We start from the raw sequence: 19,548 nt of genomic DNA on the forward strand, positions 1-19,548 counted from the left end.
GTATGATCATAAGCATATTAAGAACACTTAGAATAACATACTAGTGCACAGAAAACTTCAGATGGTTATCAGAACAGTGAAATTATGTTATATTACAATTAGCTTGGCAGTTCCAAATTTATTTAATTAAGAAACACAAATAAAATTTTATTTATTTAATTAACAGCCTCAGTCAAAGCATGTTCTGTATATAAAAAAGGTAATTTGTATACATATATGGTTCACCTTGCAGAATTATTAGTGCCATTGATGACTATGGTAGCTGGAGTTGATAACAGGGCACCAGCTGAAGAAGGACGATTCAATTATTATGAGACATTTTGCATCAATCATAAAAGCTAACTCTTGAATTAAGCTGCCCTTTACTCATTGGTATACAGTACATAGGAAAGTGGTAGGACTGAGGTAGAAGGGTCAAGGTAATGGAGAGATATCAGGAATTTTCAATTATTTTCAAGCAGTAAGCAAACATATTGCATTTGCATTTTAAAATTATCAAAAGGCAGCAAGGTTGGGAAAAAGATGCAAATTTGCAGAAAAAGGAACGTGAATTCTGTCAAATCAATAGAAGGCCAGATCCTGAAGTTGAAACTCAAGTACTTTGGCCACCTAATGAGAAGGAAGGACTCACTGGAGAAGAGCATGATGCTGGGAAAGATTGAGGGCAATAGAAGAATGGGACGACAGAGAATGAGGTGGCTGGATGGAGTCACTGAAGCAGTAGGAGTGAGCTTAAATGGACTCCAGAAGATGGTAGAGGACAGGAAGGCCTGGAGGAACGTTGTCCATGGGGTCGCGATGGATCAGACACGACTTCGCAACTAACAACAACAACTTTATCCATAATTTTATTTGGAAAATGGAACTTATGAGAAAATATACAGAGCATTGTATTTTTGTTTTTGTGCCTCAGATTTAAATTAGGATCTAAGGACCATATACTGAATGTGTTTGTATATCCAAATAATATTTTAGATTAACAATCAAAGCTTAAAGTTAACATTATAAATGAATAGGAATTGATTTGTATTCACCTTCATTCTTTTTCTTTTTTCTTTTTGTCTTCTTTTGAAATTTTCCTATGTGTCCCATAAAATACATGGAAAGTGTACATTAGCCTTTGCTAGGAAATTAAAATATTCAAACAGATATAGTTCATTTGTGCTAAACAACCATTTTGCAGAAGATTCCTTTTCCTGCTTCAAAGTATGTTGCTCTTCTAAACCAATCTGGAATCCTATTAAACTACGGAATCCTATTAAAGTACATATATATAAACTGTCAATTACCTAATTCACAGATTTTACAAAGTGGGTCATATTCAGATCTAACTTCACTGGATGCAGTTAACAAACTAAGTATATATGTTTGGTATGTTATATCAAGCCAATGGTTTTCGTATAACTCCCACAGAAAAAAAAGGGAAATTAGCAAAAATTGGTCATAAAGGAAGCTCTATGCCCACAAATACACACAAATATACATTTAATAAGTATATATAATTATGTACTTATTAGTATATATACTAATTTTAGACATACTTTTTCCTAACTAACCAATACTGCTTTATGAATGTTTCTCCATAAAACTCTCAATTCATGTTAAACAAAACTAATAGAAAAACAAAATGTTGAATCCAATACAAATTTATTTTCATCTGATTTGTAGGAAATTTTTGATTTACAACCACAACTGAGATCAGGATTTCCATTGTAAGGGATGGTTGTAAGTCAAGTCATTCCTGATTTTATGACAGTTTTGCAGTGGTTCTTAAGTGGCTGTTAAGTGAAACCAGCTTCCTCAAGGAGTATTTTTTGCTAAAAATCAGAAAAAACTTACAGTCATGTGGCCACAAGACATTGCAACTTGTTGTAAATATGAGCCAATTGACATATACCCAAACTGCAATCACATGATCATGAGTGTCATAAGTGCAAGTATAGTTGTAAGTCATGTTTTCCTAACCTGCTATAACTTTGAAGCATTGTTAAATGAACAGGCGTAAGTCAAGAACTACTTGTAGTGTAGGATGGAATAACAGTATGTATTCATTGTTTAAAATGTTGTTAAAGAAAAACACACACAACAGAGTTTCATAATAGCCCTTTCACCTCATCATCTTTCCGCTTCTTAAAAATACTATCTTCAACTTCTCCAACAGCCAGCATTATCATCTGTACTCTTTCCAAGTTGACATAACCATTTTCTGTAAGATAACCCTGTAAATTGCAGAATACAATTGTAAGTAACCTTTCTCCTTCTTATGTTACTACATGAAGTGTTTGGAGGAATCACTTACTCCGGTTTTGTGGACAACATTTTTATATATGTTCACCAGGCGATCAATCGCTCCTTCCCTGCAATACAAGAATAAAATCATTTCACCCATTTTTGGGATGGTCTCATTGTAAGGGTTATATTCAAGGGTTGCTATCCTAGTGATGGTATGACATCTACTGGCAGAACAAATTCTTCCTCCCTCTTCCATGCCACAATCTCTAAATACACTCTGGAGGGTTGGGAGATTTGGGGCACATAGAGTGAGGAGAGCAAAGAAAAATTGTACTGCATATGAAGAAGTATGCTTGTACAACACTAAATTTAGCAGAGTTTAAATCAGTATTTAACTATTAATATGTGAAGTTACTATTGCCTGCTATTCTCTACTTCTATAATGTTTACTGAATCTAGAACAGATAGGAATATAGGCAAATATTTAATTTATGCACGAGGCGCTTTAAATCCCGTGTACAAGACAAAAAGGCAACAAGCCTATAAATAACTAAAGACCATGCTTCTAATTTAGGGAAATGAGCCAAGATTCATGAGAGACAGTGAGCACAGTCTCAAAAAAGCTAGAGCTATCATGCACCATAAGTAAGCAAAGCAAAATAGCCAGGTATTTGAAAGTCATGCTTTTCAAAGCCTTATAAAGTTCACTGATTTGGAACAGCTTTTATCAGCTGGATCCAAATGAGTGAACTGAAACCCAAGGGAGCTTTGCACTTGTGTTTCTCAAACAGCACTCTCCATTACACAACACGAACTTGCAAATCTAAAAAGTAAGAATCATTAATAATGCCCAAACTTTGTTTTTTTTAAGTGCAATAATCAATACCTAACAACATTTTAAGTGTTTCTAGATATAAAGTTGTTTCTCTTACCTGATCTCTAATGAGGGTAAATGAGGGAGAAAATCATTTCCCACAAAGAAACACATGAAAACCCAGTCATCGATGCTTCTTTCAACATCAAAAGTGAAAGGCAAGCTGGCCATTGTTAGCTCTCTTTCCAAATACTAGAATTTTTTTAAAGAGAGTGAGTGAGAGACACACAAAAATGAAGCATTTTCTCAAGCATTAACAGAAATCAAATGTCAGATGTCTAGTGGGGATATTGTGAATGTGTGTCTGAGAACATAGGAAATATCTTTTCCTTTCCACCAAGCAAGCGCAGTCCATCTCTTAATCAGAAGGCTAGAAGCACAAACAGTCATGTTTCCCATCAGCCTGAACCTCTATAGGTCTCCTTCACTGGCAAATACTTATTCCAAATCAATTCCTCTCCAATAACCTCGCATATTTAATATGTCCCCATCTTCCAACACTTTTTTTTTAGTAGCCTACCTAGGGCTTGTTTGTTTATTTTTGCATCCATTCTTTCAGGCTTCATTTGCACTAAAACACTGTGTAGCCAGCATCTGTTTTCAACATGTGACCTAAAAAAAGCTGCGAAAGAAATCCTAAGCAGCATTTCCATCCTACAAAAAGGTCCATTCTAGACATTTCTTTTTTCACTACGGGATGCATCTTTACAGACAAGACTAGACTTGGGAGAGAACATTCAAGGTTCAGGTAGTTCACAACTTATGACCATTCATTCAGAACCTGCATATCAGTATATTTGAAGTTATGGTGATACTGAACAAGATGTTTGAGTGTTCCCCAAATTTATGGCTGATGCGGTACCCCTGGGGTCACCTGGTCAAAACTCTGGTGCTTGGCTGCCCATCCACTCTTACAAATGCTGTGATGCTTCAGTTCCCCATCTCTGCTCTTTTGCCCCCCCCCTCCCAGCAGCTCCTGTCACCCTAGCTGACCGTCACCATTTCCTTGCTTTCTTCCCAAGGTCATGCACAGCAATTTCCTCAGGAAAACCAGGGTGGCAGGTCAGCAGTGGAAGAAGAAGGCCAGCTGAGGCAGCGAAGCACAGGGCTGCAAGAGCCTTGGAGTGCAGGGTGGCAAAGGCAATTGCAGCTAGTTCTGGGTTTGGGTGGCTGGGGCTTCCTGGGGTGATGTGGCCTCTGGCCACTTTGGGGGCTTCCCAGGATGCTACAATTTTGCATTGCACTGCTGGGCCAGCCTGCTATGGCTGAGGCTTCCAGGAGCAGCTGTGGCTTTACACTGTAACTCTGGGGCTTTTTGTGGCTCCAGAGCCACAGTACTCTAAGAAGCCCTTGAGCTATAGTGTAGAAAAGAGCACCAGAGCTGAACAGTTCTGGGGCTGCTGGCCACCCCACAAGGCAGGATGCGGGATGATCAAAAGAGAGATGGTGGGGAGATAGGCAAGCACGGGTAGTAGGAGGTAGTCCCTTACTTTTCTGAGGTTCAGGGATGGGAATGACCAAACCCAGAATGGATTGGATTGGGGTGGTTCCTCAACTGATGACCAGTGGCATTTGCTTAACGATGGCAATGGAGATGCCAGTGCTAAGCAATGTGATTACATGACATTGCATTTTAGAACCGCATCACTTAGCAACAAAAATTCTGGTCCAAATTGTGGTTGTAAGTTGAGGACAACCTGTAAAGAGTCAGAATGAGGAAGATGCAGAAGCTAGCAAATGGATGACTTAGGAAGCCAAAGCCAGCTGCAGGCCCGATCTAAGAGATATAAAAGGGCTACTGTGAAAGAGGATTAAAGGTAAATCAACTGTGGCAGAACTGGATTTATTGGATGAAAGGTTGCATGATTTTTTCCTTAATTTATTCTAGGTATAAAATAGGTATAATTGAAAATGTTACTGTCACAACCCCAACATTATAAGCTTAAGCAGTTTATATATATTAGTGATGGTAACATCCTCCTCCTCCTCTCTCTCTCTCTCTCTCTCTCTCACACACACACACACACACACACACACACACACGCTCCCCCCCCTGCTAGCATAATATCTTAAAGAGAGCCAGTTTGCTGTAGTGGTTCAGTTATCAGGCTAGAAATTGTAAGACTACGAGTTCTAGTCCAGCCTTTAACACAGAGCCATCTGGATGACCTTGAGCCTCTCTCTCAGACTTGGAAGGAGGCAATAGCAAACCACTTCCAAAATCTTACCAAGAAAATTGCAGGGACTTGTTCATGCAGTCACCAGAAGTTAAAAACTGACTCAAAGGTGCACACATATACACAAATGGTATCTTAAGTGTGGAGGGTTATTATATTGTCTCTTGTTCACTCAGAGGATCAAGTGTTTGTAAACTTTATTTAACAACTACATTGTATGAACAAATAATATGAAATACCAGTTGCTTCTGCTTTTTCCTTTTCTTATTCTTACTCTGGTCAGCTGTCAAATAGCCCCCCTTTTCATACATCTCTCAAGTTCTCCCAGCTTCCCACCAACTGTCCTTCCCTTTAGTAGAATTCAAGTAATTGGTCATTTCCTCACGATCAAGGAGCATCTTGCCTTATGGACACCTTTAGCTGCTTACTGGGGAAAATGCTGACAATGAACAAAAACAAGAAGGCCAAGACATCTGGCTTCTATTAGCTGACTGTCAGAATTAAATTCTTGGCTACCATGGCAACCCTGTTTGCTGACTGCTGCATAACATCTCTGTGCATGTTTACTTAGAAGTATCTCAGTGTGTGCAATGGATCTCGAGACCCATTGTACAGCCTAGCTGTCTTTGTTCAAAATATATCCTAATATTACTTACTTCTCTCAAAACACATAAGCGAATAAATATGAATTCTTGTTCCATACCAGGGGGACAATCTGCAAACTGATCGTGCTGCAAAGGTGAAAAATGACATACCATTTACACTAAGATTCATTTTGAAATAGTTTGTATTGACAGTATTGCCCTAAAGTAAACCTAATAAAAATTCCTCTAAATTAACTAGCATTTAGGAAATGAGTTTTGGACTCTGGTTTCCATTATAAATTTAAGTGAAATCTTTTTTTTTTAATAGTACAAAGTTTATTTTAAAAAAGTCCACTTTTGTTCAACGAAATTTATTCTTAAAGTAAATGTATTTAGGAATACAGGTAATCCTCGATTTAAAAGCACAATTGGGACTAGAATTCCTGTTGCTAAGCAGGACGGTTAAGTGAGGCATGCCAGATTTTACGACCTTTTTTTTGCCATGGTTAAGCGAATCACTGCAGTTGTTAAGTGAATTACACGGTTATTAAGTGAATCCAGCTCCCCCCTAATTTATTTTGCTTGTCAGAAGCTGGCTGGGAAGGTCGCAAATCACAATTACATGACCCTGGGACACTGCAACCATCCTTAAATACATGCTGGTTGTCAAGTACCCAAATTTTAATTACGTGACTGTTTCAGTGCCACTATAACTTCGAACTGTTGCTAAAAAAGTGGTTATAAGTCGAGGACTACCTGTACACTGCTAGTCTTCTAATACTGATCCACCCTTTGTTTATTCTGGTCCCACCATATATATGACATTTTGCATTTATGCAAAGGTAGTTCTCCCTCATGATCCACCAATCCAAGATAAACTCTGTTTTTAGTTAGGTTTATTTCAGAGCAATACTATATTCATACAGAGAACAAATAATGGCTTAGCATTATGGCTTGTTGAGAGCAACAATCACAGCTTGTTTTCCCTCACCTTTTCTGCTTATTCCCAGGTAGCATCCCAACTATCCCAGTAGTATAAAAAAGCAGGATAACTTTTATCGTATCATCCAGTCTATCTATCTTGGTTGGCCTTAGAAACAGCATGGAAGCTTTTTGGAGTGGTCCACATAGTCATACAAGTACACTTCCCTTGTTCCTTGTCTTATTGGGGGCTTCCCAAATATGTTGCTTTATTTTTACCTGATATCAGAAATAGCAACTGAAAAACTAGTAAATTTAACTGTAGTTATTACTTCCCAGCTTCATAGTTACCTATTATATTAGAGACTGATTAAAAAACAGAATTCTTAATTCTAATTATCTAGAGTATAAATTCCTTGAACACAGCTGATTTTCTATCACTGGAAACTGGCCTAATGATCAGGTGCTCTGGGAAGTTTTGTTTTTAATTCATAATTTCAACAGCTTGAAAAAGTTTGAATAGCTCTGCTCTAGTGACTATATGGTAGATAAACAAACTGGGATGCCTAGATCAGTTATAATTGTTCCCTGGTGGCAGATATTTGTCAGCTTAATAAGTAATTTGGGTAAAACAAAAAGAGGCTGGCATGGAAGAGTGAACAATGAAGTCAAACCATGCTCAGGCAAGGGATTGCCTGTTGTCCATGAGAGTTTGCTAAGGCACAGGAACAAACTAAAAATTAGTCACCAATGCTGTATTCAGACATAATTGAAAAATAATAACATCTGAATCATTGTAGAAAACTAGGACTCATACTTTATCTTCAAACCTTGGTTTCAAATGGAGCTTTGCTGCTCCCCAAAAAATCAAATTTATTGCCTGGAGTAGATTTATTTATTTATTTTTCATATTTCTAAACAGCCCATCTCTCTCAAAGGGGGAATTCATCATAACTCAAGACAATAAATACTGCTGTGTCTTTCCTTACAAATGCTGCCATCCCATGATATATGTAAGATAAAGCAACTATTTATCAAAGGTAAGCTTCATGATTAAGCCAGAAACTCTATAAAGCACTTTTCAATCTTTCACTTTGAATAGCATATTAGTGTAATGAAAAGGAGTTAAGTAAATTCAACCTACCTCCCCTTGTTTTTCCTTTGGTAGGCCTTGGCAGTCCTTAGTTTCATGTCCAAATTGGTTACAAAGACCACACGGTTTAGGTTTATTAGGCTTAAATTCTTCTCTGATTATAGTAAAATTTGGTTCATGTGTAGCTAATCCAAGCATAATAAGGTCAGCTACAAAAGAAACAGAACAAACCCCAACCATTAATAAGGGCTCAGTTCTGATGAGCCACCAAAGCTCTGAAGCGACTAAGCATAAGATATGGGTTTGTTGTTACATTCTCTTCTTCCCAACTTTTATGTCCAATTTACCAGAATTACCAATTTATTGTTAGAATTAAATGCACTGAGAATGATATATAGTAAATAGAAAATAGAGGGAAGCCATGTACTAAGAGCTACAGGAAGAAAATGTAATTAGATGGTTCATCTGAACTGACATAATATGAGTGGTAGTTTAATATTTAACTGAGACAAATGAACTTTTATTTAAAATGATACCATGCACTGAACTGATTAACAAACATTCTCCACATAGTCTTCTTTTATTACTAATAGAGAAAAGCCAAGAGATGGACTTACCATCAGCACCACATAAACAGTGATGAGTATTTGGATCATGGTTTGGCTGGGCTAAAACAAAAGGACATTGTGTCATTATAGAATTCTGATATTTCTCAGATAAGATACAACAACATATTGTTTAGACTTTACTTAACTTATATTTAAAAAGATACTATAGTATTCATAAACGCATCCCTGGACTCTGAAGAAATAAGAATGGCAACAAAAAAAATGCAATCTGGACAAAACAATAAACTAGAAAGGTTCATTAGAAAGTATTCACCAGAATAATAAACACAATGTCTTATTAGCTCCAATTACTGCCACAATGTTATTTACTATTTTGTCATTTAATCAAGTTTATCAGTTGATTAGGTGCCAGCAAATTTATGTCAACTCTTAGTTGCCACAGAATTTTTCTCCATGATAGTCTGCTCCTAAGTTGGTCCTTCAGGTCTTCTATCCATGTAAGTAAAAATATAGGAGTGGTTTAACATTTCCTTCTTCTGCACAGTATGAATTGATGCCTTTGCTGTTGTCACTAAAATGATTGTTTTTCTCCAACATCTTCCTATATCACTGCTGCCCAATATAGATGTGTGCTCATTTTACCTAGGCAGCTGGGATTCATGTCTTAGGTAACTTAGCTGAAAATACAGTCATGTGAAAAAGAAAGTACACCCTCTTTGAGATCTATGGTTTCATATATCAAAATATAGTAAAAATCATCTGAACCTTAGCAGTTCTTAAAAGTAGGTAAATGCAACCTCAGATGAACAATACATGACATATTATACTATGTCATCATTTATTTTACAAAAAGGAAGCCTAAATGGAGAAGTCATGTGTGAAAAACTAAGTATATCCTTACTGAAGTAAGGGGTGGGGGTACCATAAGGTACTGTCTTAGGCCCAGTACTCTTCAATATCTTCATAAATGACTTAGATGAGGGATTAGAACTCATCAAATTTGCAGATGACACTGGCAGGAATAGCCAACACCCCAGAAGACAAGCTCAGGATCCAAAAAGATCTTGATAGGCTTAAACAATGGGCCCTATCCAACAACATGAAATTTAATGTGGAGAAAAGCAAGGTTTAAAACCTGGGCAGGAAAAACCAAAGGTACAAGTACAGATTAGGCAAAACCTGGTTCAAAAACAGGAACTGTGAGAGGGACCTTGGAGTCTTAGTGGACGACCACTTAAACATGAGCTAGCAGTGTGCAGCAGCAGCCAAAAAACCCTAATACAATCCTTAATTGTATAAACAGAGCATAGAATCAAAATCACATGAAGTATTAGTATCACCTTATAAAACCTTAGTAAGACCATACCTGGAATACTGCATCCAGTTTTGGTCACCATATTATAAAAAAGATGTTGAGACTTTGGAAAAAGTTCAGAGAAGAGTAACTAAGATGATTAAAGGCTTGAAGACTAAAACATATGAAGAACAGTTGCAGGAACTGGGTATGGCTAGTCTAGAGAAAAGGACTAGGGGTGCTATGATAGCAGTATTCCAGTATTTGGGGAGCTGCCACAAAGAAGAGGGGGGTCAACTTATTTTCCAAAGTACTAGAAGGCAAGACAAGAAACAATGGATGGGATCTAATCAAGAAGATAAGCAACCTGGAATTAACAACGAGAACAATTAACCAATGGAACAACTTGCCTTCAGATGCTGTGAGTGCTTTATCACTGGAGGTTTTTAAGAGACTGGACAGCCAATTGTCTGAAAGGATATAGGTTCTCCTGCTTGAGCAAGGTGTTGGACTAGAAGACCTTTAAGATCCCTTCCAGTTCTATTCTGATTGATACTTCTTTAGGTATGAAGAGCTAAATAGCTGCCAGGTGCTGCTGATCAAGTGCCTTTGATCAACTGATCATCAGCCAAGTGTGACAACCTCTATAAAAGGTGAAGTTTTAGGAGTTTGCTGATCTCCAGCACTGATGTGTATATTAACACAATACCAAACGGGAAAGATATTAGTAATGATCTTAGAGATGCTACCCATCAATTTGGGAAGGGTTATAAGGTCATTTCCAAACAACTGAAAGTCCATCCTTCTACAGTGAGGAAGATTATTCACAAGTGGAAAACATTCAAGGCAGTTGCCAATCTTCCCAGGAGTGGACATCTCAGCAAATTCACCCCAAGGTCAGACCATGCAATGCTCAGAGGAATTGCAAAAAAAATCCAAGAGCTTTATCTCAGATTCTACCGATCTCAATTAGCATGTTAAATGTTGAAGTTCATGATGGTACAATTAGAAAAAAACTGAACAAGTATGGTTTACTTGGAAAGGTTCGCAGGAGAAAGCCTCTTCTCTCTAAAAAGAACATGGCAGCATGGATTAGGTTTGCAAAGTTGCATCTGAACAAATCACAAGACTTCTGGAACACTGTCCTTTAGACAGATAAGACTAAAGTGGAGAGGTTTGGTTATAATGCACTGTGCCACATTTGGCAAAAACAAAACACACCATATCAGCACAAACCTCTCATACCAACTGTCAAGCATGGTGGTTGTGGGATAATGATTTGGGCTTGTTTTGCAGCCACAAGACCTGGGCAACATGTAGTCTGTCAACGCTGCAAATACTGTATATTCTTGCTTTGACAATATGCAGAACTGTCTGGTATTTTTATAGTTAAATCAGGCAACAGTGAAAGGGGAGGAGAATAAGGAAAGCCCGGGAAAAAGAAACCGGAAGTAAATCACATCTTCCAAGTTAATTGGAAGATGTGAACCATGACCCCAAAATAGGGGCGGGGAAAAATGCTTGGAATGTATGTGCAACGGAAAAGAATCCAGATCTAAGCATTTCCACCATGCCGTACTGACGTCTCTGTAACCTTAATAAATGCTTTTAGGAAAAATATGCCTGAAAGTCCTTTTAAGTGTTTCGTTAATCAGACACATGACATAGTCATTGAGTCCACCATGCACTCCTCTGAATACCAAAGTATTCTTTTTTTTATTATTATTATATTTGGATTTATATCCCGCCCTTCTCCTCGCGGACTCAGGGCGGCTGACAATCAATTAAAATACATAAATAACAATTACAAATTTAAAATTAATTAAAAGAAATATTTGAACATTCTCCAATTAAAATATAATTAAAACCCCTCTAAAAATTACCCTAGGCCAGTCCTGCAAGCTGGAATAACCAAGTCTTAAGTCAAATATGAGGTGATCTGCCCGACAACTAAAGCCTGGCCGACACTGGGTCATGCAATAGGACAGGGGTGTCAAACTGCCGGCCCACGGGCCGGGCGCATCACGATGAAACCGTACCCACCCCATTGCCGGCAATGGGGAAAAAGCTCTGTGACGTCACGAGTTTGACATGTCTGCAATAGGACAATGATCCCAAACACACCAGCAAACCTACAACAAGATTGGCTGAAAAAGAAAAGAATCAAGGTGTTGCAATGGAACATGTTGTTGTTCATCTGAGGTTGTATTTACCTACTTTTAAGAGGACCAGATGATTTTTACTATGTCCCGATACGTAAAACCATGGAACTCAGAGGGTGTATTTTCTTTTTAATACGACTGTATATATTTTTGGCACACACTCCCAATGTTCTTCACTACAGGTAGTCCTTGACTTATGACAACTGAGCCCTAAATTTCTGTTGTTAAGCAAGGCAGTTAAATGAGTTTTGCCCCATTTTGTGACCTTTTGCCACAGTTGTTAAGTGAATCACTGCAGTTGCTAAGTGAATCATAGTCATTAAGTAAATGTGGCTTCCCTCATTGACTGCTTGTCGGAACACAGCTGGGAAGGTTACAAATGGTGATCATATGACCCCCCAGGCAGTGCAAGTCTTATAAATTCATGCCAGTTGCCAAATACCCAATTTTGATCACGTGACCATAAGGATGCTGCGACGGTTGAAAATGTGAAAACTGGTCATAAGTCACTTTTTTCAATGCCATTTTAATTTTGAATGGTCACTAAACAAATGGTTGTTAAGTTGAGGACTACCTGTAATCCCTCCCAGGAACAGTCTCCTGCCACAGCAGGACTTGGAGAAGGGCTGATGGAAGGAAATAGCCAGGAGTTTAATTTCAATATGCGAGAAGAATCAACATAAAATCTTATAGATCCATTTCATTTTTCATCATATAGCACCATAAGAGCTAGGTCAGCAGCCATGACTTCTGACCATACTGGAAAGTCAAGGACTTCCCATACTGTAAAATCAGGCACCTAATTTAAGTTGCTATATAGACTAAACAGCACTAAGCCAATTTTTGTATTTTTAAATTTTGATTTTATATCTTTAAGTTGTACATACACTAAGCTATTACTACAATCATGTGAAACTCTTATTGCTCTGCACACATTCAATGAGTATTTTGACAAATCTTGTTGTATAAAACAATAATATATTAATCCAAACTGTTCAAAGTTATCCTACTAATTCTACTAAACTGCATATTCTCCTGTAAAGAACAAAATATCCCTACCTCTTTGCCTACGGATGTAATCCATTATTTTGTGTTCACCCTCACCTGGAGCACTTGCATCAGATAAAATAACCTATCAATAACAAAAAGAAGCAATATAAGATGTAAATTGAAATACTCAATACAGCAGAGATCCCCAACCTTTTCATGCTGGTGGCCCGGAGGGAAAGGGAGCAGTTGTAAAATTTGCACGCGTGCTCATGAGCACCCATGAACAGGGCCACACACGAACCCACACAGGGCTAGCACCATGTGCATGAGTGAACGGGCCGCGAAATCCACACGGCGCTAGCGGCCCTATTTGTGCAGGCGCACAGGTACTAGTTACCGCTGCTAGCACTGCGCACATGCACGAATGGGCCACACAACCCGCATGGGACTAGCAGGCCTGTTTGCACATACGTGTATGTGCTAGCCGCTGCCTCTGCAAGCGCCATGCGCATGCACAAACGGGTCTGCGGGCTCTAGTGCGAGTGGAGGTAGGTGCGTGCACTGGCCAGCCTGTCCTGCGGCCCGGTGGCCAATAGGCCACAGCCCAGTAGTGGGCCGCAGACCATAGGTTGGGGACCTCTGCAATACAGAGCATCAGCATGAAAATTACTAATGTATATCTGGCAAATATTTTCTAAACTTTTGATGCCTTGAGTAATTTCTAAAAAACAAAAACTGGAAGAACACTGTTCTATATATTCTCAGAAATATACTCAGATCATTTACATTAGAATTGGAGTTACAGTCAAGAGAGTGAAACTTGCCGTTAAGTTTTTCCATCCAGGATCATTGTTTAAACGATCAGCAATATAATAACGAAGACATTTAGCAAGACTGTCCATAAATTCTGTTCCCTATATAACAAGAACATAAAACAATGTTTAGAGGCAAGATTGGGCAATGTTTTAAATAAACATTTTAAATAAATACAAATATACACTAGCTTGAGTAGGTCAAAGCTATATCAAAAAGATTTGCAATTGTGTCAGCTGTAGTAGCATGAAGAGTGAAAAAGGAAGCCACTGACAAATGTATGACTAAATCATAAGCTAAAGTTAACATATTATCAGAATGTTCCCCAAATGCTACCTGAATTAAAAACATTATTAACTGTCATCTTTTCTGCTGCTGTCTTCTTTAATATGATATTCTCAAAGTGAACATTTTATTTCTATCCTGAAATGGGGAGACATATATGTTTAAAATAATAGATTTTAAACTGATAGATAATCTATCTCTACCCCATGACTATGTTTACCTTGGGGGCTCCTATAGACAGAAGAATTGTCTTCCCTCCTTTCAATCCATTTCATTAATCTAACATTTTCTCTTCCATAAAAATGTCATTATGCAGTAAGGTGAGCTGATCTAGAATATTCTTACCTTTTATACTCTGAATCTCACAAAATCCTGTTTCCAGATTTATAAAATATTTCACTGCTATTATGACATTATCCATCAGAACCATGTTTCTGTGCAAACTTGAGTTTTGAGAGTAAAAAATTAGGTTCTTATTTTAGCTACTGAATTATGGAAAAATGTCTTTTCATTCTCTCTCCTCATACAAACCCAGCCCAAAGTTAATCTTGGGAATGCTTTTCTCAAAAGCATTATTGTCTTTTGGATGACTTTGCCCTTTCATGTAGTTCTTAGCAAACATATGGCAAGGGAAGGAGAGAAATGCACGTAAGAAGAATTTTAGTTATATTATGCACACTAAATTTAGAGATAGAGAAAAAACAGCACAAGTGCACTTAGAGATACCATATTTTCCGGCGTATAAGACGACTGGGCGTATAAGACGACCCCCAACTTTTCCAGTTAAAATATAGAGTTTGGGCTATATCGGGGTAGGCAACCCAAAACACTCAAAGAGCCACTTGGACACGTTTCCCACCAAAAACAAAACACTGGGAGCCGCAAAACCCTTTTGATATCTAAAATGAAGATAAGACTGCATATATCCTTTTTTACCTTTATGATATGTGTGTGTGTGTGTGTGTATATATAAAATAAAGATAAAAAAGGATATATGCAGTGTTATCTTTATTTTAGATGTCAAAAGGGTCTCTCTCTCTGTCTCTCTTTCCTCTCTCTCTCTTTCCTTTCTTTCCTCTTTCTTTCTCTTTCCTCTTTCTCTCTTTCCTCTAACTTTCTCTCTCTTTCCTCTCTTTCTCTGTCTCTCTCTTTCCTCTTTCTCTTTCCTCTCTTTCTCTTTCCTCTCTTTCCTCTTTTTCTCTTCTTTCCTTTCTCTCTTTCCTCTCTCTTTTCTCAATCTTTTTTCTCTTTCTTCATTTTCGCTTTCCTCTCCCTCTTTCTCTTTCCTCTCTTTCTCTCTTTCCTCTCCTTCTCTTTCCTTTTTCTCTTTCCCCTCCCCCTCTCTCTTTCCTCTCCCTCTTTATCTCTTTCCTCTCTTCTCTTTCCTCTCTTCTCTTTCTCTTTCTCTCTTTCCTCTAACTTTCTCTTTCCTCTTTCTCTTCCTTTCTCTTTCCTCTAACTTTCTCTTTCCTCTTTTTCTCTTTCCCTTTCCTCTCTTTCTCTCTTTCTCTTTTCTCTTTCTCTTTCCTCTTTCTCTCTCTCTCTTCTCTTCTCTTTCTTTCCTCTTTCTCTCTTTCTCTCTCTCCCTCCAGGTTAGGAGAGAGAGAGAGAGAGAATGAAAGGCAGACGGCGCCGAACGGGCGGGGAGGGGGAGCAGGACGGGAGGCAGCAGCTCCAGTGGCGGCGGCACGGCAGCGGCCACTGCAGCATCGTCGGGAGTCTACGCCGCCCCCAGCCTGGCCGCTGCGTCCTCAGCTGAATGGGCGTGGGGAGCAGGATGGGAGGCAGCGACCCCCGCCCCATCGTGTCCTCAGCTGAACGGGCAGGGACGGGGAGCAGGACGGTAGGCAACAGCTCCCAGCCGCCGCCCATCGCGTTCAGGGAGGGGGAGCAGGACAGGAGGCAGCGGCTCCCGGCCGCCGCCCCCATCGCGTCCTCAGCTTAAAAGGAATAAAATAGAATACCCGTATTTTCCGGCGTATAAGACTGGGCGTATAAGACGACCCCCGACTTTTGAGAAGATTTTCAGGGTTTAGAAAGTTGTCTTATACGCCGGAAAATACGGTATATATTTTGACATTTTATTCTTCCATTTATGTCTTGCTACAAGTTTCTACTTAGACCTGACACTGCTACTACTGCAATCAAAGTAGCATCCTGAACTCCTGAAGATTTTTTCTAATTAGTTTTGTAATGTAGCATTTTAGGTGGCATCTTCATCCTCTGGAAATGCCAACAGTCTTCACAAAAATATTTGCTAGATATTAACCTGCAATCAGAGTCTGAGATGACAGTTATAAACCCACTGTCAAGCAGTACTTAATCAACCAATAGACTGTGACCAAAGCTATGTCCAATCTCAGTTTGGGAGATAATAGTAGTTCTACTTACTGGAGTTATGCAATTGCTGTCAAATCTTTCTTTAATTTCTTCTGGAGGTAGAAAGCCACCTTTAAAAAACATGTAACAGAACTGAAGACTAGTGTAACAGGCAAAATTATGAGATAGAAGAAGACAGACATATATTTCATATCATTAATTTTTAACCCATAGCATTTTACTTTACTGATAACTATTCTGGAATTCACAATTCGATCTGATGACCACTTATGATAATGGTTCTAATCCAATCTAGCTATTTACTCAATAAAAATTTATTTACTATTTGGTGGGTTTTCTCTCAAGATAAGCTGACAAAGAATTCCAGGCACGGCATTTCAAGTGTAAATTAGAATACACTTAACAGAATCTTGTGAATAAAGATAACACAGAAACTGTGCAACTCAATCAATCATGCATTTGCATGACTATTTTGCTTTACTAGATACAAGAATAAGTAAGGGCAATAAAAAGCAGGAAAGAACCCCTTCTTCAAATTACTTATTAATGAAAAATATTAGATTATCAATTTACCTTTCTCCATAATTTCTTGTCTAATTCTCTGCTTCTCTTCTACACTTTCCATTCCTTCTTTTGATGCTCTGAATCTTCTGGATCTCTGTTGATTCATCTTTGCCCGGGGAGCCTAGAAGAAGAGTATTAGCATTAACAATTTAAATGACATTTTTCTTACTTTTTGTCTTCTTATTAAACTATGAAGTTTAGATTGTATCACTATATTTGAAAGTTTACATACAAATTACACAGACACATACATTCACACACATACAGCAATATTTATAGATCGCTACACTATGAACAATTCTGGGAAATTTTAATGTACTACTAAATATACAATATTAATTTTATTTTATATGATTGTTAAATGAGAAAAATTGTATTTATTACTGACTTTCCCACATGTACAATCTCCATAAATAAATGTGTAATAATGAAATATGCTTTCATTGTAGTCCACTGTGCCTCAAGGTTTTGTCACATGTACTGAAGTATTGATATTTGCTAGTTAATATAAATGAAATAAACATTAAATTAATGTTAAAATCCCATTTTGCAAAGAATTATTTTTGCTAAGTCTCATACTATTGTGATTTTTTTTAAAAAAACTGAATAATTTGTTTTATACTTACCACTCCATCTATTGCCATGTAGAGAAGTCTCCTTGGTCTCACAATGTTGAATAGCCTGTCAATATACTCAAAAATTGCAACCATCATTTCATCTTCATTTTTGGGTGCTGGCCTGCAGTGTAAGGTATCACATTAATATTTCAAATACCACAAATGCTGACTCCTTATTTAAATAAAAATGCCACTCACTTGTCCTCAGGATGTGTACAAGGATGGATAATGCCATTCATATCCAAGTATAAATTATCAAATTCCACTTCATTGGGATTCGGCTTACTGGTGTCAACTGGAATTTTAATACCATTACATTCTTTAGCCTGCAAACAATAAATGACAGGTGATTCTGAAATAGTATAATCATATTTCAAGAAAATAAACCATATTCAAGAAAACCAAGTTGTCAGACATAATCAGGACCATACTCTAAGTTGCAGTTAAAAAGATTTATTGCTCAAGCCTATACGCAAGAATCTAGTCAACTAACATTCAGTACTAAACTGGCGCTAGATAGGAGTTAACAGAATTCAAGAGGGTTGGACTTAGATTAATTGTGGGAATATAATAATTCTGGGCTGATTACTCGCTTAACCCTATCTTAACTAGGCCAACTATCTTCCTAGGCCAAGATTGAGGAAGATGTACAACCCATAAGGAAGGACATTTTTATATATTCTTCCTAGTACAATGCAGGTCCACTTTTTTCGGATCACTTGAGTGTTGATCATTTGATTGCAACAGGAACTGACTGATTGGTTTGCTGCCTAAACCTGATGTTATGGGCTGAGAGAATGTCTGGTCCAAAGTCAGATAGGCTTTCATGCCTAAGGCAGGACTAGAGCAGTCTTCTGGTTTGTATCCTGGTGCTTTAACCATTAGATCAGACTGGTTCTCCTGGTAAATCATGATTTTAAAACATAAAAATATTTTATATCCAGACTATGACCATTTTAAAGGAACACATATATAGTATAACACAAGCTAGTATTTCATATATAATCTTTGTTCCAGAGAAGCACATTAGATGTGTACATAGACACACATATCCACACACTCCTAAAGCAGCACCATAAACTTTGAAAAAAATCAGATTTAATTATTCAAATAAAAGTGCTTCATATGCACTCTTTACTTACAGTAACGTACTTCTAAGGATTTGCATAGTGTCAATAAAAACAGCAATACTCAGATTAGTAACAGCAGCACTCAGATTAGCATGTTTCTTAAATCTAACAGAAGTTTTATACTACTAATTCATAATAATACATATTACTGGAACATCCAAATTTGTAGATGTTTATTCGTCACTGAAGAGATTTCTATCTGCAATCTCACATATCTTTGTACGATAACCTAAATTAGAAATTAGTCTTTCCTGGAATTGTCTCAGAGTCTAATAAAGTACTTTGTAGCCAAGAAAGCTGAGTATGGAACCCAACTTAAAATTACTACTACTGCTATATTCCTATTAGGGTATTCATGTTCTGGGAATTTATTTATAAGAATAAACAAACCTTCATATGTCATAATGTCAGATTTTAACATGCTGAATATTAGAACACATTCCCCCAAGAATCATGTTTGTGAATTTGAATTTTAATGTTCTCTATTTAGGTTCTAAAATAGATTGTTTTTGTATCTATAAGCATGAATAAAAGCCCATGTTTTACTCTTTCATCTTCCACTCCTGAGCTCCCTGCAGAGACAGGGAAGGCTGAAAAGTTTAATTAGTTTAATGTGTATTAGTTTACTATTTTGTTGTAACTTTGGTTCAGCAGTAGCTGGTTATTGAAGTTATATGTTCTCCTTTTCCAGGGTTTACATTTGAATGACAGTTATGAGTATCTGTATCTTGAAATGTGTGCAAGAGCAATATTAGGGCAATTTTACTAATATGAACTCAAATGTTCATCCCTGCTTCAGCTGACTGGATGGTCATGGATTTGATGTTGAGGACTTTCAGAATAGTCTAAAATGCAGTCTCAACACACCATTGGTTTAATTAATGTAGCAAGACCTGCTTGATT

The 19,548-nt window shown here is 37.6% G+C and overlaps 1 protein-coding gene across 1 annotated transcript in view; it reads right to left on the reverse strand.

Annotated features, from left to right (window-relative positions):
- Positions 1-19,548, reverse strand: part of XRN2 (5'-3' exoribonuclease 2) — a 70,098-nt gene that overhangs the window by 41,995 nt on the left and 8,555 nt on the right. The window contains exons 2-14 of the mRNA XM_015827126.1: positions 17,714-17,841; positions 17,525-17,636; positions 16,908-17,019; positions 16,386-16,444; positions 13,721-13,810; positions 12,966-13,038; positions 8,499-8,549; positions 7,933-8,090; positions 5,940-6,014; positions 3,165-3,298; positions 2,300-2,357; positions 2,112-2,219; positions 1,035-1,079 (exon numbers count right to left, since the gene is read on the reverse strand). Coding sequence (XP_015682612.1) covers positions 1,035-1,079; positions 2,112-2,219; positions 2,300-2,357; positions 3,165-3,298; positions 5,940-6,014; positions 7,933-8,090; positions 8,499-8,549; positions 12,966-13,038; positions 13,721-13,810; positions 16,386-16,444; positions 16,908-17,019; positions 17,525-17,636; positions 17,714-17,841 — 1,203 coding nt within the window. The remainder of the gene's footprint in view (positions 1-1,034; positions 1,080-2,111; positions 2,220-2,299; positions 2,358-3,164; positions 3,299-5,939; positions 6,015-7,932; positions 8,091-8,498; positions 8,550-12,965; positions 13,039-13,720; positions 13,811-16,385; positions 16,445-16,907; positions 17,020-17,524; positions 17,637-17,713; positions 17,842-19,548) is intronic.

The sequence above is a fragment of the Protobothrops mucrosquamatus genome, unplaced genomic scaffold (assembly GCF_001527695.2).
Source record: "Protobothrops mucrosquamatus isolate PMUCROS unplaced genomic scaffold, P.Mucros_1.0 scaffold_213, whole genome shotgun sequence".
NCBI classification, from domain to species: domain Eukaryota; kingdom Metazoa; phylum Chordata; class Lepidosauria; order Squamata; family Viperidae; genus Protobothrops; species Protobothrops mucrosquamatus.